The sequence below is a fragment of the Cavia porcellus genome, unplaced genomic scaffold (genome assembly GCF_034190915.1).
Source record: "Cavia porcellus strain 051 isolate PalLab524CR breed Dunkin Hartley unplaced genomic scaffold, mCavPor4.1 scaffold_30, whole genome shotgun sequence".
NCBI classification, from domain to species: Eukaryota; Metazoa; Chordata; class Mammalia; order Rodentia; family Caviidae; genus Cavia; species Cavia porcellus.
This window is the reverse complement of record NW_026947513.1, coordinates 29,486,446-29,513,517: the sequence shown is the minus strand read 5'-3', so window position 1 is coordinate 29,513,517 and position 27,072 is coordinate 29,486,446. Positions and strand designations below refer to the sequence as shown.

Genomic DNA, 27,072 nt, shown 5'->3' with positions numbered 1-27,072 from the left:
TTATTTTTCAGTTTCAATTCTTGAGGCAAATCATGGCTAAATTTATTTTAAACTTAGACTCCACATGTGAAAAAAAAAAAAACTTCTAAGACTGTATATTTGTATTGAATTGTTAAATTTTTTTCCTGGCAGTGCAGGCAATTAAACCCAGTGCCTTATGTATGTTAGGCAAGTGTTAAGTACTGTAGCACTAAGCCATATCCTCGGCCTCATATATTGGTTTTTGGATTGGCTTAGTTTTCAAGACATGGCCCTTGTTTTTTAGTTTGGCAGTGAAAAACAATTAGTATTTTGCCTAAAATAATAGAATAGTAAAAATGCACACGATCATGCTTTTTTGAAACATCTGGGTCATTACTCTCCAGGGTAGGAAAGGGCCAGAAACAGCTTACCAAGCAGTGTACTACACCCACCCAGCCTCTGTGCCTGGACCCGAGAGCACACCCCTCTCCGCAGGTCCTCCGAGAGCAGGAGAATGTCAGGTTTCTATGATTACCTTTTCTCTCTCAAGACATTTTCTTCTTTCACTGCTTTTGTTCCAGCCACAGAGCTTTCAGTTCCTTAAATCTATTACCCTCTTTCCAGATTTGAGGTCTTCGTACAAGGAGTTCCTTCCAATAGACTCCCCAGCCAGCGCTTTGGACCTTAATCCAAATTGCCGTTTCTGAGGTCAGCCTTCTGTGACCCTCCAGACTAGCTGAGTGCCCCTCCATCTCACTCAAATTTGTTTCAGAACAAATGGAGTTTATGATATCTGATTAACATCTGTCTTTCCTCCCACACCATAAAACTCTATGAGTTTTGGTCACTGTTGAATCTTAAGCACTAAGCTAGTTTGGAGGCACTTAATAGGTGCTTAAATTATTAACTGAACAAAAAAGAGAATAAGAAGGAAGCTCTGATTCAGTTTAGGATTTCCTCTGACATTCCACAGCAGGGCAAATGTGTAGTTCACTAGAGACTAGAAAGACTGAAGAGTAAAATGGAATATGAAAGGAAGCCATTATCTATAAATGAAGCTTCAAAATCCCAGAGTTTAAAATACAGTTAGGAAAATATTTCATGCTGTGAAAAAAATACTACCAGCTATTGATAGAGTTGCTATTTTGTGTTTGAATGTTTTGTGTAACCAGGTTTTTAATTTCTGGAGGTTTTGATTAAATTAGTTGCCCTTCCCCCCATTGTCCTATTTTTATTCTTTATTGTTTTTCTCTTCTTCCTTTTTGTCCCCTAATCTTGTTTCCCTGGTCAGCTAATGAGCACTCTAGCCAACATATGTTATACCAAACATTTTTAACTCCCATCTTTTCACCTTCCAAGACTTCTGGAAATTATTCTCTAACCTGATCAAAGTGGGATGAAACAGGCCAAAACACTTCCATGGAAGGAAGTCACACACTTCCTGGGAAGGAAGTCCTTTGAATCCTGTAAATTGGTGCTTGAGATACAACGGTGAATGACACTCATAGAGTTTTGTGGGATGGGAGCAGGTACAGCTCCTCTGCGTAGCTCATGCTCTGTAGCTGGGTGGGCAGGTTATTTATCCCACTGAGTGAGGAGACTTGAAGATACCTATTATAAAGTCAGGTCTATGAGTACATTAGTACCTACAAACCAGTGTGGTAGAACCTAACTTAGCTAGCCTTTAGAATGGGCTGTTCTTTTGTCTTTTCTCTCTCCTTATATATAACTTGGGGCCCTGTTATTGGGGCATGTTATGCCCATTAATAGAAATGTGAGCATGTGTCCAAACTTCTGAGCTCAGCTTTCCAACCCCAGGGATTTGACTGGCTTATCTGAGCACTTGCTACTTTTCTCATACATCCAATGACTTTGTTGTCTGTGGCGAATGGGAAAATTGCCAAGTGCTAGTGAGAGACAATGAGACTTAGGGTTTAAACATGTAAACTTATTTTTATATAAGGTCATTATTACATTAAACATATTGTAATATGATATTAGTAGGAACTCTTTGTTCTCTTGAGGATTTGCATAATTTTAATCCATCCCTGCAATCAGTTTTCTAACTGGTGCGGCTGCTGCTCAGCTCTGACCAGCACTGGGCAATACGAACTGTGCAGAGCTTTCACCTGTCTGTGCATTTCCTTCTTTCCACTTCCTTGGGCAAGTCAAAACGACTTTTCAAGTCAATCTGGGAGTGAGAAAGATAGCTGTGCATATATATGATCTAATCTTTAGTCTTTTGCATAGAGTACTTAGTGATCAAGTATTTGTGAATTTTGCCTTCAATTTGTGCAGAAGATGACTCTTCATGTTTTACTAGGATTGAATAGAGAGGGAATGGGATAGAGAACACAACTTGAAACATAGATGGGGAAAATGAAATGAAAAACTGCTATCTAAATTAAATATCTAACGTGCTATTCTGCATTGAAAATTAATCTGTAATCTGTAATGAAAAATTAATCTGTAATGAAAAATTAGAAAATGGTCAACAAAGTAGTCTTGTAACAGTTTAGCAGAAGTAGAAAGAAATGTTGAACATGAATTATGGGAATATTTCATATAATCTCACAGTTCAGAAATAAGTCTTACTTTCCTTGAATGAATAAGCCACAAGTTTACTATAATGATATTAAAAATAAGTGCTACCATTTATTGAGTCCCTATAAAATGCCTTGCCGATTTCACACTTCTAAGTCTTCACTGCAGTCCTTTGAAGTAGGTGTTATTACACGGTTTTACAGAAGAGAAATATAAGGCTCAGAGAAGGCCATTCACTTATATAACATTGTCAGCCGAAGGAGCCACAATTCAAAAAGGCCCATCCAGGGCCAGAGCCAGGGTTGTTCACTTGTGTACTATGTTTCTACTAATTCTGGGTTGAGAGGCTCTGATGTTTCCCTCCCACCTATTTATTCTGTGTGTTTCGCTTTTGTTGATTGTGACACAGCTGTTCAGTTCATTGCTTGAGGTTCCTGCCAGGTCAGGGTTTGTGCTGGGACTCTTCTTTCCTTTTCATGATGCACAAGCTGGAACTCTTCAGAATTAAGAGGTCAGAAGCCTTTTTTTCCTTTGGATCTTTTTATTTTACATCAAAATAAGTGAATCTTGGGAAGGTGTTTCTTAGGTGATGCCAGCAGATTAGAATCAAGTTTACCTGGGTAATGTGATGAGATGCTGGCAGCTGGAATATGGGGATCAAGGACTTGATATAGAAATGAAGATTTAAGAAAAATTAGTGATCCTGGCAGGTGCTTAGACTAGTATTCCTGATTAACATCTGCCTTGCATGCGCGCGTGTGTGCACACACACACACACACACTGGCAAGCAGCTCCAACCAATTAGCTGTTTATATCGTGAAGACAGCACACAAGCAGGCTGGCTGAAATGTTGCTTCCTCCATCATGAGAGTCAATATCGCAGGCTACAGCTTCTCTCCATACCTTGTTTGTGCAAGATATCACTGCTTTGGTGGACTTGCAAAGGACCTGAAAGAATCATCTCCAATAATATTCTCCTAATTCCATCAACTCTTTCCTCCTGCACCTGAGAAGTAACCTCGCTTATAAACTGGACTAAGCCTTCACTTTTTTGTATGGCTTACTCAGTGTTTGTGATAAGTTTAACTGGAAACCAAACTTGAACATTGGAGAAACTTCATCTGAATAGCAAAATTGATTTATTGATTTTGATTTCTCTTTGAAAAAATATAAGGAAAGACAGGAATGGTTGGAGCTGAGCAGAAGCTGATTCTTGGAAGGGGCCTGTGCTCCCCAGCCTGCCCTAGAATCTGTCCCTCAATTTATTTTCTGGTATTATCAGTTGGCCCTAGACAAGGTGTGTTTTGTGGTCTCTGATTTATCATCACTACAGTGTTTTCTCTCTACCTCCCTGTTGGTGGGATGGAGCACTATAACAAGTAGTATTTCTGGTCAGTTTGGTAATGGTTTGTGTATCATTCTATTACTTTTTCTAAACAGGAACTCGAGATCCACAGTCATGCGTGTCACTGGAGACCTGGAAGTGCACCAAGCACAGGACATGGCACAGAGGAGCCACTTGGCAAAGCTGTTAAAGGAGTGAATTGATGCCTAAAACTCTTGAGTTCCCAAGAACTTTGTTTTGTTTTTTGTCGTTTTGAGGCAGGGTCTCTTTATGCAGTTCAGGCTGGCCTTTAACTCACTTTGTAGCGCAGGCTGGCCTTGAACTCACAGTGATCCTTCTGCTTCAGCTTCCTGAGTGCTGGGATTGTAGGCATTTGCCACCATGCCCTGCCTTTTTTTTTGAGCTGGAAAAAGAGACATGATGAGGCCCTTTGGGGATATTAATGATACTCCTTAATACATGCACAGTTTGGATGACAACTAGCAAGCGTCCATTTCCATGAAAGATGGTATTTTATTCTCATTTTGTGATAGGATACCTTGGCCATTTTATGCAAGAGCCTTTTGGGGGACATTAAACTTTAGTGACCTTATAAAATTTCAATAAATTTTCTTTCTTTTTATGTCCAAACAAATCTTCTGCTCGGTTCAGCTGGCTCTAACAATCTCTCCAGCATGATAGTGTCTCTTTGTCCCACTGTGAGCTTTGAAACACTGAGACTGCAATGTTTCTGGCTCCCAGAGAACTTTTATGTTAACCAAAATTCCTTGTTTTGTTAATAAAATCCAGGCCCTGCCCTACCAGGCATTACTAAATGCTCTTATTCCTGTTGTTTAAGACTAAGGCTTCATAGATCATCTGACTTTGAGCAAGTTATGTCACATTTTGTGTATTAATTTTCTCTTCTGCAAAATGAGTTTCGTAATGGTACCTATGTCATAGCTTTGTTAGAACTATGCCTGACAGATCATGGGTCTTCAGCAAATAACAACAACTGTCTTGGTTGGGGTAGTGATCACAGCAATGATGTTTACCTTCAATTAAAGAAATGTTACCTTCTATTATAGAAATGTAGCCACTAAGAAATTTCCTGGTGACTTAGTTTTTTTTCCCCTTTTTTCCAGCTTTATTAAGGTATTATTGACAGATATAATTGTATACATTTATGGCATGCTTGTTTTCTTTCTCTTAAATGCATTTATTACTTTGAGAATTAAAAGTCCATTGGTCACCAAACTAAAAAAAAATATTGGACTGCCACCCAACCTATAGTCAACTTGATTTGACAAAGCAAGAATCTTCTAGGTAGATGTTCAAAAGACTCATTGCTCTCTGAATTGTGGTAAGCACATGACGATGTTTGGGGGGAGGCGATTGTCTTCCTGTTGTTATTCCCCTTTGGAAACCCTAGTTTTACCCTACTTACTGAAGGAAAGCAATACTCTTAATTTTTGTATGAGCTTCTTGTAGTTAGAGGCCAGCCATGGAAATGTCATGTGACATCACTACTGATTGGCAGTGGGTTCTGGGTTTCATTTGTGTTACTGAAAGGGGATGAGAATCCTTTCAGTGTTTGGAGGGTTGTGAAATGAGAGCATACTTAAAGGGTATGCCAAGCCTATTCCAAACACTGGCAGTCCTTACCAGTGTTTGCAAACTAACTTCAAGGGGGCTTGACTTTTGTTAGCCATCAAACTGCAAGATTTTAAGTTGGTCTGTCTGTCTCTCTCTCTCTCTCTCTCTCTCTCTCTCTCTCTCTCTCTCTCTCTCTCATTCATGCCCTTACATCAATTTTAATTTCAGGGACAACATTTTTGGAAACAGAATATTTGTATTAGGCCTTTTTTTTTCTAGATAATGACTCTTTTTTAGGTCTCTACCCAAGTACTTCTTTCAGTATGGATACTTTTTTCAATATGGATACCACCAAAATAAAAGCTTTTCTTTGAAAGATGTGAGCAACTTGTAGACTAAGAGGAAATGTAATGTAGGGGTTAGGAAGTAGAAAAGGGAGGTGTGGGAGTCAAAATTTAGTGTATCCAGCTCTTTCTGCCTGTGAGCTCAGCAATTCCTTACCTCTTTTTTTCTTGCTTACAGGGCTGGCTGAAGCTGTGCTCTGCCTAGTCTGCTTCCAGCAGCAGCTAGCTGGCCAGTGCCATGCTACTATGCCTTGCTCGACTGAGCCCAGAGGAATAGTCTACTTATTCTACATGATATTTTATGGACTCAAAGCATTTTAAACATTTTTTTCATGATAGAAATACTTCAGTTATCTCTTTTTGTGATCAAATTATGTTAACTGGAAAGGTTTAGACATTTTGTGTAGGTGCATTTGCACCTATAGTTTTCTTTCTTCAATTGGTTCTTCAGCTTTTATCTTATGTTGAATTTCAGGACATCTATGACAAAGTGGTGGCATCCAGAGGTCCTGTGGTTGCTTAAAAATCTCTTGGTGCTTCAGTGATGTGTTAAAATCCTTTTGCCTTGTTCATGTTCTGGAAAATCCCACAATACTGAGCTATTTGCATTAGAAAATATATAACTCCGGTTACAGATGAATTTAGAAACTCTAAGAGAATTACCAGGACTACACAATTTTTACCTCTGTCAGTATTCTTTTGCCATATAATATATCCTATTATATATCACATGTATTTATTAGTTGTTACCTTAGTTTCCTTTTCATTGCTGAGACAAAGTGCCTGACATCTAAAGTTAGGGATGGAAAAGTTTATTTAGCTCATAGTTTGCAGAGTTTTCAGTCCATTTCTGTTGGCTCCAAGATAGGATAACAGTCATGGTGGGCAGAAATTAGCAAAGCAATAAGCAGGGAGAGACGAGACTGTTTCTGTCCCTTATATATTGTATCTAAACTGCTGGGATTGGGGTAATGCCAAAGCAATCAGTAGACTGATTTAGCAGTCACACACCCTTAATTCCAGCATCACCCCTCCAGATTGAACTACTTCCAAAACATCCTAAAACTGCATGAAGCTTTGGGGTGGCATCTAGACACAAACTGTAACAGTTGTTTACCAAGTACTTCTAGAATCCTCCATCTGGTAGATTGTGCTTCTTTGCCTTTTGAAGTAAGGTATAGCAGTATGATTTGCTTTTACCAATAAGATATGAACAGAGAGGCTTGTGTCATTCCTGGGCAGGAGCCTTTAGGAGCTTTTAAAACTCCCCTTCTGATTCCTGGTGAACATGTAATGCGAGAGAGAGCTTCTGTTGTAAGTCACTGAGCTTTGTGCATTTCTTATGACATAAGCTAGCCTATCTTAAGGAATATATATTGTCACATGTGAAAATAAAAGGCATATCTGTCCTGGGTGCTCAAATAAGACTCCTGCTAACTCTGAAAAACTATGAGTAAATGATGTTTCCATCTTTAAACCCAACCCTGTGGCCTAGAAATGAAGTATTCTGAATGGCCAAGCCATTATTGCTTCTTTATCCTGAGCCAGAGAGGAAATCACCCCATTCAGCACTCATAGACAAAGCAAGAAAAAGGTAGGCCTCCAAAAGAAATAGAACCATCAGAAAGGCAATAGATAAGTGTTAGGCAGATTAAAATGGAATATATTCTTGTATCATAAGAAATAATGAGAAATATTTGCAGCATTTTATTTTATTCTGGAGCCAAAATTCCATTGTTAAACCTTTTAATCGGTCGTTCATTAGCTTTACAAATCTTTCAAGAGAATTGTATTGTCTTCTTTATTGCCATACTATACATATATGCCAGAGAAAAAACTTTAATTTTGCATGCTCAAAGTGGAAACTGTCAACCCACAGCCATTTGTCAATAATAATTTAAAATATGAATGTAGTAACATGACTGCCTTTGCTTCCTTTAAATTCTTTCCATATTATCCCTAGGATTTCCGCAAGATCAGTTTTAGAGAAAATATCACCAATGAGAGGACAAGTCATCCCTTCTGTCACTGCTGCCTACCTCTGATGAACCCTTACTCATGCTTCTCTCTAGAATCATGATGAAAGCAAGTTTTGTGTCACTGCTGTTGTGTGGAAACTTCAATGCCTCTTTCTTCCTGTGCTCCAATTTGTCTATTGACCTAATTTCTTATATTTTTTCTTATCGCAGCCCACAGTTTCTGCCTTTTAACTTTCCATGCATATACTATTTAAATTTGTTGTAATAGCTGAAATGTTTGGATTTAGGTCAACTATTTTATTACTTGTTTTCTAGTTCTATGTTTCATTATTCTGTTTTCTGTCTCCTGACTTGTTTTGAGTTGTTTTTAACATCTTTTAGTGTTTTGTTTATATCTTGTGTTTGATTTCTTTTTCAAATAATAGTCTTCTAGGTGCTTCAAGGAGTTGAACATAGGCATTTAACATGATTTGCTTACAAACAGAAACTATATTGTGTATTTTAGAAGGTAATTCACTTAATTCTTATAACAGCATGCTTAAGTATATATAATTATTGATTCATACTTTAAGGATGAGGAAATTGAAGGACTTGAAGTTGAAGTGGTTGGACTAAGGTCACGCAAGTGTTGGAAATAGGTCAGATTTGCAGAAAATCTGGCTTCAGAGTCTACCTCTTAAATTCCTACATTAAGTACCTCTAATTAATTGTGATTGTAGAATAATAATAACAAAATAAAGAAAAGATAATGCATCATTATTATTAAACATTTACTATATCTTAGTTCTAAGCTAGGTACATTATACGTAGTATCCCTTTGTACACCTAATCCAATGAATAAGTGTTAATTTGTTCATGTTTTATTGAGAATTATGTCATGTACTGTGCTAAGGCTCTAAACCTAGAAGGCTACATTTCACAATAAGGAAATTCATTAAACAAAATGATTCACTGATGTGAGTGCAGTTGTGAAAAGTATCCCAGAGGAGCCTGTTAGTGAGGAAGAGCTTTCTAGCTAAGTTTACCAATCAGGACAGGATAGATTATTTTGAAATAACGGTCCTCAAAAATTCAGTGGCTTGAAACAATAAAAATTTGTTTCTTGCTTATGCTACATGTCCATCAGAAGTGGACTGAGAGCTCTGTACTCCATTGTTATTTTTGACCTCCTCACTCCAGGAAACTGGCTGACAGAGCTGCCACTAGCAAGCACACAGCTATTCCCAAAAGAGGAAAAGAGCAAAGTAAACATAAGTGATGATTAAATCTCTGTCAACATGTCACACAATAGCTTCTTCTCATTGACCAGAGTAAGATGTAGGTCACTCCTAATTTAGAGGGCTAGTAGAAGTATAATCCTACCTTCCCGATTGGATGCAGGAAAATCAGAAATATTTGGGAACCAGCACCAAGATCTGCCAGGCTTGTCCTCAGCTCAAGGTTACTTTCTTTAGGAGGCAGAGTTTGAGGTGAATTCAGAAGCAAAAAACAAAGAAATTGGGGTGAGAAGTAATATAGTATAGTAAATGAAAGAACAAATATGAATAAGGTGACGGGATAGAAGAGAGTACTGCAGGCCTGGAGCTAGGTTATGATTGGGGAATGTTTTGGGAATTTAGCTCAGTGGCATAAGCCCCTGCCTGGCAAGTGCAAGGTCATGAGTTCTATCCCTGGTATTAAAAAAAAAAAAAAAATTGGGAAATGTATCCTAAAGGCCATGAGAGCTCAATGGGAGCTGATGTGGAGGTTTAAATGGGAAAATGCACATAGTCAAATTTGTGTTTTCTCCAGGATCCCATGGCTAGTGTGGGCAAGAGGCAGTAGAAGAGGGGTGGACAGTAAATAATAATGGGCCAGTGGGGAGGCTAATGTTTTGGTACAGTTAGAGATGGTGGTGACTTGTTTTAGGCAGTGATAGCTGAAAGAAGTGGGTAGATTAGAGAAACAGGGGTTGAAGATTGATCAGGTTCTCTTCCAGGAGTCCCATGTTTTTTTAGGGAAAATACTAAGACTAGGAGCGATAACAGGTTGGTCACTGAGTGGCATAATAGGAATTCAAACCTGAGTCTGATTTCTAGACTCGTGTTCTTACCTCTCGTATTATACTCCGTCAGGAAAATGGTCTGAGGAGGACAGTATGTCCCTCCAGTAAAGAAAAGGCACAGATTTTTAGGACTCTGTCTTGACTAAGATGGAGTTTATAGTGTTTTTCATGGTAGAAGTCTTAACTCTTCTACCATTCTTTGCTCACCTTAGAGCCATGCCAGCGGTGCAGCAAACCCCAGTTTTGCATTTATACAGAGGTAACATGAAAATCAAAGTCAAAGTGCTTCCATTTGAATTAATTTATTGTTAATGTTTAATTTCTTAATTATTTTGTATTATCAAATGTTTTAGGCTTGGCTAAGTGTCTTAGAGGTTTTAGTTGACCCCAATTTCTTTCTTACCACCCCCAACCTCACCTCCTACTCTACTTTCTCTTTTCTTTTTTATTTCTTCATCCATCATTTACTCATCAAGAACTTTCTGAGTAACATTTATTTTAGGGCAGCATGGCAGAGTGACTCAGGACATGGACTCTAAAGTTGTTCTGTAAAACACTCTTCCATCCTTTCTACTGACATTACAGTTCTAGGCCCATTTCAATATTTGCTGGTCTATGCAGCTTTATTAGCTTCTATTGATGAGTCCTAAGGGACCTGCATTTGTTGTAGATGTTTAAGCATGCTCATCTCACGCTAAACCTTTAGTCCTCTTTGTAGTCTATTTTCCTTGACAATGAGTGTCTCATTCACTATTCTTCTTTTGCTTCTCCCAAAGTACTCACCATGGTGCTAACCACACAGTGATTTCCTAATGCACCCAACAAGAAGATGATGGAGTTTTTTCTTATCCTTCATAAAAAACTACTATTTCAGTATGATCATCTATGAAACACAAGCAGTTTTGAAATGTAGTAAAAATTTCAAATAGCATAACCAGAAACCTAAATTAATACATTAAAATATGAAAAATTTTAAACAGTGTAATTAACAATGTCACTGTAGTTTTGATAAAGAAATACAAAGTTTTACTTACTTAATTAATTTCTCTTCTCTTCTCAATTTTATGCCCAGGAATGTACAATGCTGAATAGCTTTCTACCAAGAATAGTCCACAGTTTGTTCTAACTTTTGCTTTTATATTTAGCATAAAAATGTGCTTGAAAGTGAAAACTTCAGAGATAAATGGAACCCAAAATAATTCAGTTATGATATTAAAAGAACTAAAGTTATATGCACCATAAAGTTCTATAAGAGTATATTTTGGGGCTGGGGAATTAGCTCAGTGGCATAAGCTCCTGCCTTGCAAGTGTGCAGTTGTGAGTTCAATCCCTGGTACCGATAAAAACGAAAAAGACAAAAAAAAAAAAAAGAGTATATCTTGTTGTTACTATCCTACCTTGTTTCTTGTTTACCACCAAATCTCTAATTATATTGTGCTGGATGATCCCATGAGCTACAGAGACTAGAACTCTCGGGACATGGCAGGTGGTCTCTGTCATGTGATTCTGTCTTAAGCAATGAATAGCACAAGCTGTTCAATTGGCATGGATTTTGTTTTTGTTTTAAATAAACTTTATTTTTAGAATGGCTTTAGATTTACAGAAAAATTGCAAAACTAGCACAAAGTTCTCATACATCCTTGGTCCAGTTTTCACTATTATTAGTATATGTACTAGTTATTATTAATTAAACACGTATTAGTATGGCACATTGGTTCCAAGTATCAAACAGATACAGATTCATTATTATTAGCTAAATTTCCTTAATATTTACCAAATATCTTTTTGTGTTCTAGGACTATATTATATTTAGTTATCATGTATTCCCAGGCTTCTCCTGGCTGTGACAGTTCCTTACATTTTTCTTGATTTTGGTGGCCTTGAAACTCTTGAGAAGTACTGCTCAGGTGTTTTATAGGATATCTTGTAGTGGAGATTCGTTTTATGTTTTTCTCATAATTAGACTGGCATGAATTAAGAAAATCACAAAGGAAACCTGCCATTTTAATTGTATTGTATAAGATATATGGGGTCAATGTGTTGTTGACCTTTACAATCTGCCTGAAGTTACGTTGTTCAGGTTTTTCCACTGTACTCTCTTCGTTGTGCTGTTAATGTCTCTCTTTGCTATGCTGTACTCTTTGGAAGGAAGTTACTGTGCCTAGCCCACACTCAATGAGTGGGAGTTTTGCTCCACTATGTTGAGAGCAAAATATCTACATAAATTACTAGGCATTTTTCTGCCCAAAGAGATTTTTCTCTTATTTATTTCAGTATGGGCTAGTGGATATTTAGTTTATATTTTGGTTATAAATGTTTCATTTCTTTTGTTTCTCAGAATACTCTAGTTTTGGCCATTGGTGCCCTTCATGCAGCTTCTTTCACTCTCACTGCTTCCTTCCTTGCATTACAAATTGAGACAGACTCATTTTGTGTATTTCCTACCCCTGTGCTAAAATCAGCTATTTAAAGTGCTATTACTAGAGGGGTTGGGGAATCAAGACCCATGTTTGTTGCTGTTGGAATATCATTGCTCTTTATGTCCTCTTAGCTGACAGAGTATCAAGATGTATATATTTATACAGATCCATACCAATGCTTATATTATAGATTTTATTGTAAAACCATTTGTCTTCAGATTAAGCTAAACAGTATACCAGTGGCTTCAATACTACTTATTACACATGAATCATTCAGTGTAGAGGGGAATAAAGGGATCCTAGACTCATCTCCTTGTGTGTCTATATAATTCACACTGACAGTAGAAAAAGCTTGGCTCCTGTTGTCATACATTTATTAGTCTACATTCATCCTCAGCCCACCTTGAAGACGATGCAAGTGAGATTGCAGGCTTTGTATCCAGAGACATTTGATATTTATTCCCCTTCTCTTTTATGTTTATTTTGATCATCTGGCTGAGGTCTGTTTTCTACTTGTCAGATTGTTACTGTGTTCTTCCTGTAACTAACAGCCAGGTCCTTGTCATTTCTTTTGATACCATATAAATATCCTGCTTCTTTTTAATTATTTTTTATTTTAAAGAGGATAAAACAAATAAAACCAATCAAAACAAACCATGTAAAAGATACAGGACTTCAAAACATTACAAAATCAGCAACAGTTATCATAATGCCTTTTGATGTCTTCAAAATAGCCACAGATAACTGTGGACATAGTAAAAATCAAAAAGAACAAAATAGAATAGAAACAATAAAAACAAAACAATGAATGCAGTAAAGGACTTCAAAAGAAGCCTATAGTAAATCCAAAATTACTACCATAATATCTTGCTATCTTTGAAATAGCTGCTCCTGCCATTGGATTTAACATAATGAAACAAAACAAAAGAGAATAAAACCTAGCCCAACAAAACAATGGAGATGATATAGGACTTCCAAAACAAGACCATAGGGAATCAACAATGGCTGTAACCCTCAGAAGGCGATCCCCTCTAGATGTCACACTGCATACTGCTATCCTCTGAACCTATGATTAGATCACTGGCCCTAGACCTGCAAGAAACACCAAAAAGCACCACAGGCATCCAATTACATTTCATCTCCAAAGCTATCATCACAGCCTGTGTTTCTCCTGACATGCATATGGCAGGGTGTGTGTGTGTGTGTGTGTGTGTGTGTGTGTGTGTGTGTGTTTGGTACTTCTTGTTTGCCAGCCCGTGCACTGGAAGGGAGTGGGGTCTGTCTGTCCCAGTCTGCCTGCAGCCCATGCATGGTGCTGGTTCTCATACTGGGCTTGCTTGCTGGTATGGCTTTGTTCTCTCTTAAATATCCTGCTTCTAATTAAACTTTCTCCCAATGTTTTTGTCCCAAGTGATCTTACAGACATGGTGATTTTTAACTGTGCTCCTCTATCCACTCATCACAAGTAGAAATAGCCCTGGATCTGTGTGTGTGTGTGTGTGTGTGTGAATAATTTAGTAAGTTGTACTTTATTAATTTCGGTGTCTAGTTAGGTTTGGTAAGTGGGAACTGCTTTAAACTGGTTTTGGTATGTTTTTGACATGCCTTAAGGATGCAGCACTTTCTTAGTTTTTGATACAATAAAGCTTACCTTACACTTTTCTGGCCTCATTTCTAGAATCTGCTATTGTTTTCAAGATCCCTTGGTTCTTTTCAATGGGAGTTTCATATAGCAACCAAGATCTAGAAATTTGGTATGGTTATTATTACTGAAAAATTCTAGGATGCTCAAGAGACATTAGGGAAAGAAAGTTTTATATGTATGTATATATACAAATACGTATAATATATGAACATGTGCACATAAAAGCATATCTTTATTAGAACATATGTAAAATTATGACTGCCTTTCTAATCTGACGTCTCAAGGTTCATCCTTACCTTTATTAATGCTTATTTGTGAGTCAGTTTTTTCCATAGTGAAAGGCCTGGCTCTTGGCAGTGCAACACATTTACTTTATTTCCCTAGTTGTACAGGACATAAATTAAAAGAAAAGATCATTTCAAAATTGCTGAATTCATTCCATTTTTTAGCAGAAAAGTCTGCTAAAGATAGATCAAGATTTACTAGCACTTTTTCTAGACTGAGAGATATATGTATAATTTTGGTATTCCAATATCATAGATTTGTCAAGTGGGAACTCATTTAAGCTGGTTCCCATGCTACCATTATTTGATGGGACCTTCTTACTTTCTGGCACAACAAAGCTTATCTTATGCCTGTCTTACCCTTATCCTTGGAAAATTATTGCATTTTAGTGTTACTTGGATTATTTCTTCCCAAAGCTGCTTTCCAGTCTGTCTCCAGTTTGGTTCTATTATTTAGTCAGGTTTCATTTAGAGTTATTTATTCACGTTTGTTTTTCTATGTGTATTTATTTAATTGTATTTTTGAACATGTAGAACATGTAACATTCTTCCGAGTTTAAAACTATGTAAATAGTTACAGTGAAAAATATCACTCTTTTCTCTGTCCTTTCCAGCCTGTCCTTCTATCTCATCCCTTTATAGGTAACTTGTTATAATTTTAATATGAATTTTTCTTTTAAGTAAAGTTGAACATATTTTCATGTTTCAATGTAAATTTTTATTTTATGTGAATTGTCTATTCATGTATTTTGCATGTTTTCTATAATATTTTGGTCTCTTTCATAAAATTTTAGAGTTATTTACAAATTAGAGATGTTAGTTCTTTATGATATATTTGCAAGTATTTTCTCATTTATTTGTGTTGTGATTTTGTTTGTGGTGTTTTGTTCTTCAATCTTTATAGATGGTCAAATACATTAATTTTTTTAATATGTTTAGATTTTGAGTCATAATTACAAAAATATCTCTCTCAGGTTATAGAAAACTTACTTAAAATTGATTGATCAAAATTTCTTTTTCCAGTGGCTGTCCTGTTGCTCCAACACTACTTGTTAGAAATTCTGTCTTTGCCCCAGCATTTTGAAATGTACTTTATCACATGCTAGAATAATTTGCATCTATAGCTGACTTTCTTTCTGGGTTTCTGTACTGTTTCATTTATCTGTGTGGCTCTTTGTGCTTTTAGTTATAGAGACTTTATATATTTGGTATAATTATTCTACCCATGTTGCTTTTCCTTTTCATTATTTTCTAGATATTATTGTTTTTTTTTAAATATGAAGTTTAACATATAGTAAAATCAATTGATCTAATTTCAGGAGAAAAAAGGTTAGTTTTTTAAAAAGCTTGGTTTTCATAATATTTATATTCTGACTTAATGAGAACAGACATCTTTTGATGATATTGAAGCATCATAACCAAGAAGCAAGAATGTCTTTTGAGTCTGCATTTATGCTTTAGAAGAGTATTTTATTTGTATATGTTGACACTTCTATTTATTCTAATCTATTTTCTCTTTTTCCATTGTTACTACAAAGGAGATTTCTTTACTACTGTAAATTTTTCAAAACACTGCTTTATACATTGTTTTTTAAATTTTGAACAACTATCTCAACAGAGGCAAACTGTGTACTGGCATCAAAGGTATTTCTTCCATGAGTAACTTCCTCTATATCAGTAGATAAGTTTAAAGCTTCACACATGTTCTGTGAACTACTGGTACCCTTTATTATCTAGAATTTAAAAGATCAACTGTTATCAAATAAGAATATCATTCTGGAAACTCTGGGAGTTGCTCTGGAATACTGCAACAGGAATGTTGTAATAGGGGTCAAAGAGAGGAACAGGATCAGATAGAGAGAGAGGCCCCAGTCTCTTTATAGGTTTAAAATACAGCTCTTAGTCATCATAGAAATGAGTGATATAGATCCATAAAGCTTCTGGTCCTGAGTGTCTACAAGCCATTCCTTTGTATAATGCATCAGAGGTAACGTGTGCTAAATATTTTACTATTCAGAAAGTATTTGTCCTTTCTTCCTGTCCATGGGAGCTATAAGTGCTTCAGTGTAATTTTTATGTTTGACATTTTTCTGTCTCCATTGAGGCATTTGAAGTTATGCCAGAAGTGGAGATCTTTCTTTTCTACACTTAATGTCACAGCTGGGACTTGCATAATTCATTCTTAAACACAGTTTAGGGGTGGTGATTATTTATATAAAAGTTCTGATATTTGCAGGCCTGAGAATTTTACAGAAATTCTACTGTTTTTATATTTCACTTTCCAAATTGGTGTATCTTACAGTCATTGCAAAAGATAGTAATAAATACAAAAAAGAAAGAAAGAAAGGAAGGAAGGAAAGAAAGAAGGAAGGAAGAAAGGAAGGAAGGAAGGAAGGAAGATTGATTGCCTCAGAATAGTACAAAAGTAACCAGAAATTCACTGTTAGTACCTGTTGAGTAGGACTTAGATTGTATGTGATTCCATAGGGATCCTTGTGGATCTGTTCATTTATTCCATTCGTTTTTCATCCGGGTCTTATTCTCATAGGATGCTTTTTCAGAAAATTTGTAAAAACATCCCTTTAATAATGGAAATTTAATATGGGAATTTGTAATGTAGTCCTATACATTTTTAACACCTAATTTAAAAGGTATTTTTTTTTATCTAGCAAGGATATTTTGGCTAATTAATCAGATTTTTTTTTATTTTAAAAAAAGATTAAGATAAAAGAGGACATAACAAAATAGGTCAGAACAGAACAGTTTAAGTGGCTAACTAATCAGATTAAGAAACCATTTGTTTCTCACTGTACAGATACATATATGCACATTTATTTATTTACTTGTATAATTTATTTATATATATGATGACATTTTATATATGATGGCATTTCTGATTCTGCAGGACCATTACTAGGCATTTTAATATTTTTAAAAGTAGTAAATGATCAGTAGATCATATTTGTTATATATTTCTATATCAATCATTTTTTCAATGTGTTTGTTCTCCATAGAAGCTCTCAAAAGTAGTTACTATTATCTTATATTGATCAGATGAGAAAGCTGAGCTAGTTAGATAACTTGCGCAAACTCATGTAGGTTGCAAGTATTGATAATTTCATTCCTGAGTTCTGAAGCACTATAGAAATGAAAGCTAAGTGTTCTGTATATTAAAACAACAAATATTAGAGTACTGCTATTATTATTTTCTTGCTCAGCTACCTGATAGCCATTCTGGTTTCCTTTTAACTTGTTCTATGATTTATTGATATTTCTTATACTTTTGAACTGGTTTTTTCTTTGTATTTTTTATGTCTACTGAATTAGACTGAGATTCAATTCATTGCCTTCTCCAATGTTTACAAATATTCATATACTTTTTACTAATGCATATTTATTTTTTTAAATTGAGGAACATAGTCAAATGTAGATTAACACTCATTAGAGGATATATAGTGAGAAAAAGGGTTATGAATTGTGTTTTTGGTGGGCACAAAGGAGGAGGAATATGATGATAATTTTCTCTTTTCTATTTCAACTTCATGCTTTCTGAAATTTTGTGATGTCATGTGGAAAAAAGATTACAGAAATAGTGTAATCTCTAGGGATGAAATTGGTGATTGGAAAATTGATGAAAATTGTTTACTTTTTGTGTATTTCTAACATTAATAGCAGTGGTTGAAATGACAGAACCAATTGTAATGGTACTTGTATTCACTTAAAATGCCTGGATATAGCAGTGAACAACTCAGGCAATGATTCTTACCTATAGAGCTGACAGTTTAGCTGGTGGACGCATTCAATACCAGTAATCATAGTACATGGATAGATAGGTGAGTGGAGATATGCAAAAAAATTATAGGATAGCTTCAAGGAGCTGATGAGACAATGGGAATAAAGAATCATACAGCAGTTTAGGAAGTCAGAGAGCATGTGTGTGCATGCACACATGTGCACAGAATTAAGTGGAGATGTCAGGAAAGGACTCATTGAGAAGACAAGATTTGCAAACAAGTTGAGGGAGTTTAGATGTGTGGGTTGGAGGGAGGGAAGCTTAGCAGGGAGAGAGAACAGTTAAAGCAAAGCTTCGCTGAGGTAGGAGTGAGTCTGGAATGTTTAAGGAACAGAATGAGCAAGATGGCAGTGGGCAGCAGCAGCTATGAATCTATGGGGCCTTTTAAAGACTGTGGTTTGAACTCTGAGTGAAATACAGAGTCATTGAAGTATTTTTAGCGGAAGAATGACATGATTGGATCTTGCTTTTAAAAGATCATATTGTGTGCTCGTTTAAAAAGACCCTGAAGAGGAGAATGAGAGCAAAAGCAGAGAGTTTTTGAATAACATGGGTGACATGTGGTGGAAGCATGGACCAGTTTGTGATAAAGGCAGTGAAATTAGATTCTTGTTACATGAAGGTTATTCCCTAAGGATCGAATGTAAATTAGAAGTGAGACAGAAGGGGGAAAAGTCTGTCAAAGATGACTTGTACAAGAAATAATATGAAGAATGAACAAATGGGATTATATCAAATTAAAGGCTCTGTGCAATAAAGGAAACAGAGAAAGAGATAACCAATAGAATGGGAAGAAAGTGGCCAGCTACTCCTTGGTCAGTGAACTGATATCTACAATATATAAAAAATTAACAAAAAATGGTATCTCAAAATAAAAGACCCGATTAAGAAATGATCAACTAAAATGAAAGAGGAAGAATTAGTAGTATAAATGACTAGTTAGAAGAAGTATAAATGGCCAATAACTACAGGAAAAAATGATCAATGTCTCTGGCCATTAGAGAAATGAAAACTAAAACAACATGGAGTTCTGTCTTATTCTAGAAAAAGAAGCTATCATCAAGAAGTCAAATATAAAAAGACTGATGAGGCTTCGGGGCGGGGGGAAGGAACCCTTTTACGTTGTTCATGGGAATGTAAACTGATACAGTCACTATGAAAATCAGTATGGAGAGTCCTCAAAACACTAAAAACAGAAGTTCCATTAAACCTAGTTATTCCCCTTCCAGGAATCTTCCTGAAAGAGTTAAAGATGTCATATTATAATGGTACATGTATACTCATTTTCATAGAAGCACAATTTAGAATACCTAAATCTTTGAAATAGGCTTAAGGCCCATCAACCGATAAATTGATAAAGAAAATGTGGTATTTTTACATGATGGAGTACTATGCCATAAAGATAAACTTGAGTCATTTGTAGGGAAATAGATGCCCCTTGAGACTATAATATTAAGTAAAATAAATAAGACACACAAGCTTAAATATTGCATAGTATCTCTTATATGAGAAACTCAAAGTATATATAAATTAAAGAGCAAAATAAAAGATGATAGGAAACAAAGAGATAGGGGAACAAGAGATGGAAGAGGGAAGGGGGGGTGGAAAAAGAGATGTCAAAATAATTGAGATGTGTTAATATGATGAATGTAATCATTGTGTACTGCAAAGCATGTACTGTGAAATATAAAAAAATTTTAACATTTACCATTTGTAGTCAATTTGACTTTGGGGAAGAGCTCAAATAACATGGTACCAGTTCCAGTGAATAAGGTGAATGACACACTGTAATTTTTTATTTGACAGCAATTATCATAAGTGGTTGATCAATGAGGGAATGATTATAATATAGTGAGTGAATGTTTAAAATTTTAAAATTTGTTATAGTCAAAACCACATTGGCCCTAACTTACTTACAAGTGTGCAAAATACTCCCCATCACTTTGAACACACTTATCTAATTATTTTTGGCAGTGTGTCTCTTAACTTAATAAGTTGTTAAAATTTAAACATTCATTGTATCTTTCAATCACCTGTTGAATGTCAATGATGCTACTAACAGGACAAGTGAGATAAAGACTGAGTGTTTGTCACTGTAATTTTCAACATAGAGTTCATTGCTGATACAATCAATAGCAGTGGAGAGAATGGGCAAAGTTATGTGGGAGTAAGTTTAAGAGATAATGGGAATGTGAGACATATAAACTGCTCCTCAGTGAGAGAGACAGAGACAGAGACAGACAGAGACAGACAGACAGGCAGACACCAACAGAATGGGAAACAGCAATTTGAGACAATGACTATAGGCAACTCTGAAGAATTCAGACTGTAAAGGAGACCCAGAAAATAGGATAGCTGTTGAAAAAGGAAGAGGGCTCAGGATTTTTTATAAGATAGGAGGAAGAAAAGCATGTTTTATATTGATAGAAGTGACCCCATTCAAGTGTGTCCAGCCTGCAGCCCACAAGGCACTTCCATCTTCTATATTTATTTGCTTTTGGTAGTAAGAATTGAATCCAGGGCTTTGCAGTGAACTACACCCTCTACCCTTTTTATTTTTTGTTTTGAGGCACAGTCTCACTGAGTCACTGGATTGTCCAGGCTGGACTCATACCTGCCATCCTCCTGCCTCAGTCCCCAGAGTGCAGAGATGACAGGCATGCACTACCACGCCTACCCCTCTGTATTTTTAAAAATTTTATAATAAAAATACTTTTAAAAGATATTTTATTTATATACATTAACTCTATTATGTATTTTGTATGCATCTCAAAACAATTCCCCTTCACAAATTTCAGCCCAAGGAAGGCTTGGACATTTACGCTAGACAGTAATAAATTGAGACACTGAGGAAAGTTTATTGAAGTCCTAACCCACAATTCCTTAGAATGTGACTCTAGATTAAGTTCTTCAACAAGTTAAAAATTAAATGCAGTGTGAAAAGCAGGGGTGGAAGGCATAAAAAAGTTAAGATTTATTATGTAAATGTACCATCTCCCTATAATAAATGTAATCATTGTGTACTACAAACATGTACAAACAAAAATAAAATTTGAAAACAACCAAAAATACAAAAGACTTTGAGGAGACTTCCAGGAGAACATGGCGGACAGATAGCAGCAGCTACGGAGGCTCTCTGAAACACCCAGCTTAGAATTCAGGAATGGTGCTGACTAAGGAATCATAAGCACGCGGAGATATGCCCCGGTGACCCAAGAACAAACTGGGCTGAGAGAAACCAACTGGGAATACAATCCTGGTGCTATAACAGGAACAGATAAAGCCTCAGCGTGGAAGCTGGAGCCTGTGCCATTGGAAGCTGAGATTTGGGTTTCCCGCCACCACCGCTGCGTCTGCATCAGCTTGGCAGGGAGAGAGATGCACTGAAGCTCTGAGAACGGGAGTCAGTGAATCCAGTTGAGAGTGGGATGGGCGGGGAGCTGTGTGTCCACCTCTGATGAGTGAGGGAAAACTGGGACTCTTCCATGGTCTAGGAGACTCCAACAGAGGACATTCTGGGACCGGGCAGACTTGTGGGAACAGGGCGCTGCAGTGACTTCAGTCATGTATCCCCCTCTCAAGCGGGACTGGTGAGCAGTGCCTAGCCCACGTGATGCTGCTGGCTGAGACGCAGTAGGCTAGCACAGCCCAGGTCCCAGCTCCTGAAGGTAGATTGACCTGGAGTGGCGGGCCCCGCATAGGCTGCCTGGTCTGCAACTTCCTGGTGCACTGTGGAGGGTGGGAACACCTAGCCAGCGCAATTCAATCAGACTGTGGCTGACAGGGAAGGAAGCCCGGCCTTCTATATACGCTTGCATATATAAGGAACAAAGAATATGGGAAGAGGCAGCAACAAGAAAGGGTCCTCGGCCCCCAATCTTGAGAAAGAGACAACAGCAGACACAGCACCAATAGACATAAAGCGCTCTCTCGAGAGCCTCATAGACAAGTTCAGGAATGAAGTTATTAATGACCTGAAGCTAGACATAAGCAGAATAGTTAGAGAAATGCTAAGCACCACCCAAGAAAAAACAGATGGTGGAATGGAAGAATAGAAAAAAGAGGGGAGAATTGTTTAATGGAGAAAATAGAGAAAGCATAGAATACGAGAAGCAGGTTCAAAGAGACTACCAGGAAACTAAAAAGTCTATCGAAAACTGGCATAACAGCTTGAAAGAAACTAAGGACAGATTATCTGAACTGGAGGGCAGATTTGTAATATGGGAGCATGAAATGAAAAACTTCTTAAAAATAACAAAGAAACAAACAGCAATAATACAAAGACTAGAAGATGATAAGAGGGTCTATAACTTAAGAATTAAGAACATAAAAGAAGAAGTAGGGACACAAACAAATGAACTACAAAAGCTACTCACAGAAATAATCCAGAAGTATTTTCCTAATTTAGCAAAAGGTAAAGATATTCAGTTGTATGAAGCATACAGGACTCCAGCCACCTACAACCCAAACAGAGCAACACCCAGGCATGTAATAATTAGAATTCCAGAAATCCAATACAAGAACAGAATACTAAAAGCCTTCAGAGACAAGAACCAGATAACTTACAAGGGAGCACCCATCAGAATTACAGCAGACTTCTCGGCAAAAACCATCAAATCACGAAGAGCGTGGGGGGGAAATAATTCAAGCTTTCAAAGATAATAATCTCCAGCCAAGATTGATATATCCTGCACAACTATCCCTGGAAATTGATGGAAAAACAAGGTGCTTCCAGGATAAAGAGGAACTAGGGGAATATGCAACCACTAATTCAACTCTACAGAGAATACTGCAAGATATTCTAAAAAAGAAAAATACAAAAAATACAGAAGTAGCGGCAGAGAGGCCACAATGAATGGAGCAGAAACAAAATGAAGAAGACAAACTGTCAATTAATGACAGAAAAAGAGCTCAACAGAAATGAGGCAGAGAAGATGGGATGATAGGAACAGCTATATTGGAGAAAATGACATCTTAAGAGGTAATACTGATTTAGTATCATCTTGTTTTGAAGTCTCATCAAGCTTTTGTTCTTCTGTCTCCATTAGTCTAAACAGGTGGTATCTTATTGGATTTTATTATATGTGATAGTATAAGCAAAACCTTTTATAGACAAGGAGATTATACAGAAACCGTTGTTCATTTTCTGTTAGTTGATTCTAAATACCCTGTAATACTGTCATTCTCTTAAATTGTTTTGCATTGTTTTGATATATTTGATGCTACAGTATACGAAGTTATACTCAAAGATTTCAAGGAAAGAGACAATATGGTAACTACTTTTATGTCGGGATAATCTTGTAGTGAAACACTATTTTGCTTAAATGGTTATGTTTTGATCTGCGCTGATTTGCTGTTATACCCTCTTTTATCTCAATCTCTACTTTATTATTTACTTTTTTTATCCTTTTAATTAAGGGAAAAATAAATTTAAAATAGCAGGATATATTATAGTAACCCACTTTGACTTTCCATTATCTTGATTTAAAGCCCTGTATTGCTCTCACCATCTTGTTTTGACTGATGTTCCTCTATTCTGTTTTGCTTGATAGTATCAGGTTCGAAAGTTTAGGCAACAGCTGTGAAGATAGTGGGATTCATTATGACGCCCATTCTGGTTGACTATTATCTACTTTTGAAGACCTATAATGTCTCCAGTGTTTTGGTTTTGTTGGTTTTGTTCTTTACTGTTTTGTTCAAATTTTATTATAACTAATGATATAGGCAATTCTATTAGAGATTGTGGGAGGCATTATGGTAACCATTGTTGATCACCTAGTATTATGCTTTTACGTTATCTATTACGTCCACCCTTTTGATTTGACTGACTGTTCTGTTATGTCACTTTTGGTTCTACTCTCTTCCAAAAAAGTAGTAAGAACTGTGGGAGCAACAAAACCCAAAATGTGTAATTGTCATTGTACAAAAGAGAGGAAAAGAAAGTGCTCTATACGATATAACTGCATGTATATTTAAGTGTATAAGATAGATAATGATATTACTGAGTTTTGTTGGATCATTGAACAGAACTGTTTGCAGTCTCACTGTTGGAATGTCCACTTTATAAGCTTTAATTTTGTAACTTGAACAATCATTTCTAAGATGACAAAATGTAATCCATTAACTAGTGATTTCCTACTGTTTATTTTTTTCTGTAAATCTGTATAACTTGTACCCTTTCTCTGCTTTTTTTTTTCTTTTTCTCCTTAAATAAAATTAAAAAAAAAAAAGACTTTGAGAATGTGAAATCCTTGAGTTCAATCCCCAGCGCCACAAGACAATAAAATGTAAAAAAGTTAGGGATGTAAGAAAAAGATTAAATGCAGTTGTGAGGGAGGCCTTCAATCCAACATGACTGGCATCCTTAAAAGAAATTAGGACATATATGTATGCAGAGAGGAAAGACCAAGCAAGGAGAGAGGCATTACAAAAAATAAACCTTTTGATGTCTTAATCTTGGACTTTTAGGCTCTAAAATTGTGAGAAATGAAATTTCTCTGTCTAGGGCATTCCTAGCAAACTAATACAAACCATATGCTGGAATACACAAGAGGGGATTGGCTGGAATGCACAGTGGAAAGATTAACTAATGTTAGTGAAGAATGGTGCTTGCCCATAATCCCAACTGCTGAGGGGACTGAGGCAAGCGGATCATAATTAAAGTGTGAAAGACAATTTCACTTTTATTTTTTTAGTCACATCAAAATGTGAAGGCTTAAAAATTGCATTCAATGGATGGCTTCCTTCCAATCTGCCACCCAACCCAACCACCAGTTACCCATTGCGGACACAACTGATGTACCAGTTTCTTGTATTTGCTTGCAGTGATATTTTATATCTACATACTCATAGGCATAATTTTCTTTCCCATCCCTTTTTAAAAAATATAAATCATATCTGTCCTCTCTTCCTTGGATACCCACTTGTCTCCCTCTCTTTCTTTCTTTGGAGCAGTCTGGCTGACCAATAGGTCCCCAAATAGGGCTTCTGCTTTTTTTGTTGTTGTTGTTGCTTTATTTTATTTTCCATAACACTTATTATTGCCACCTCACACTATATTTTTATTTTTATTGTCCCTGCCTCATTGCAACTGTTAATGTGGTTTTCATCTCTATAATTTTATCATTTCTAATATGTTATATAAAGTGAATTATATAATAAATAGCCCTTTGTGACAGGCTTTTCCCTTAGATGGCAGTGAGAACTATGAATTATTTCAGGTATCAGTAGTTCCTTTTGTATAATGTATCTATCCTTTTTACTGCTAAGTAGTATTCTGTGGTATATATGTATCACAATTTGTTTAATCATTCATCTTTTAATGGACATGTGGATTATTTCCAATTTTTGACTATTACATACCACATTTCTATGAATATTCTTGTACAGATTTTTGTGTAAATTGTAATTTTCAGTCTTCTAGGAAAATGCATTAGAATATAATTATAAATATTTGGTTGTAAAATAAAGGTATAATTTATATATATTTAAAAGCATAAATATATATACATATATGTTATATATATATATATATATATATATTATCTGATATATATACAATCTGCCAAGAAAGTATATACACTTCAGGAAAAGAAAAATGTCTATAAATATTTTACTACTAAATTTGTTGAGAAGTCATGAGATTAATACAAGTTACCTTTGGCCTCTACAATTACAAGAGATGCTCAAAGTGGTAACCCTTAGTTTCCAGACATTCATTAGTATGACAAACTATTGCTTGGGTGACTTTGGTCATTGAGGTTGCTGCACCTGCATTTTCAATTTCTTCTCTAAGGGCTAGAAGTGTAATGGATTTTCTGTGATAAACAGCATCCTCCAGGGTCCCCCATATGAGAACAGTACTAAAAAAATCATACTATTTTTCTTTTCTTGAAGTGTGAATACATTTTTGGGGGCAGACTCTGTATATATGTATTAGATAGATACAGATACAGATACAGATACAGATACAGATACAGATACAGATACAGATAATGATCTCCCAGAGTGGTTGTGTCATTTATACTTCACTTAGCAAATTTAAAATCATTTCATTTGTAAGATGTTGAAAAACTTGAGAGCTTTTTATTATGTATCATATTACATAATTTAGCAGGCATATCCTAAGTTCATCAAAGCTTGAGACTGTGCCATTTTGTTTCTGTATAAATGCTTTTAGCACCAGGACTGGCATTTGTAAATATTTGTTAAATGAAGCGTGAGAATGGGCTGTAATTTATATAATTTACCATATGATAATTTCTAATGTAACTTCAGGGGGATTATTTCACGTGAGTAATATTCTGTTACTGTTTCAATGTCTCTTATGCTTTACATGCCAAAAAATCTACAATGATGTTGATTTTGATTCTGGAATATTTATTTTGTTTATCCTAATCTTCCTCTTTCTTTTTTAATTATCATCAGAAGTACAAAGTACTTTTAAGCCCATGGATTTTAAGTTTTAAAAACCTGGAAGCTTTCTCTTACATCTATGAATGACAGTAATTGTGTAATATAGGATAAGATGGACTAACACCAATTGTGTAAAATTTAACAGTATGGCATAGTAGCAATAAAAGTATCTTCTTGAGGTCACATAATAAATCAGTGATGGTGTGGTGCAGTGGGAAGGAGCAGAGGGAGCAGAGGTTTAGTGGTTAGATAGACCCCCATGTTTGAGTCAGTTATTTCTGGACCAGATCAGCTCTATTTACCTGAACTTCTTTTATCTTACTCGTAAAATGAGAACAATGATAGTGCTTATCTCTTAGGTTTGATGGGGAGATCAAAGGATATACAATAATGCTTGGCGTACTTCAGTGCTCCATAATTACTAGCTTTTAGTTGTCAGCTCCATGAGGACATGAGTTTGGCCTGTTTTATTTGTACCTGCATCGCCAGTATCTAAGGCAGTATCCACTGTACATTTACAGTATCCACTGTTGAGCAAATGAATGGATAAGTTTTAAAGACCTGATTTTAACCAGGTATGGGGTTATGTGCCTGTATCCCAGCGCTCTAGCAGACTGTGATAGAAAGATGGCAAGTCTAAGCCCAGCTGGGTCACTTAGTGACTTAGTGAGACCCTCTCTCAAAATCTAAATAAATAAATAGGGCTGGGCTGTAGCTCAGTG

At 36.1% G+C, this 27,072-nt stretch overlaps 1 protein-coding gene across 3 annotated transcripts in view; it reads left to right on the top strand.

The window, feature by feature from the left end:
* Positions 1–27,072, top strand: part of Scfd2 (sec1 family domain containing 2) — a 446,638-nt gene that overhangs the window by 211,756 nt on the left and 207,810 nt on the right. Inside the window, exon 6 of one of the 3 annotated variants that reach the window (XM_013154490.3) lies at positions 3,947–20,209. The exons of the other annotated variants lie outside the window; for them this stretch is intronic. Within the exon in view, the coding sequence (XP_013009944.2) occupies positions 3,947–4,041 (95 nt within the window). The 3' untranslated portion in view covers positions 4,042–20,209. Of the gene's footprint in view, positions 1–3,946; positions 20,210–27,072 lie in introns of those variants that run through there. 3 annotated transcript variants of the gene reach the window in all.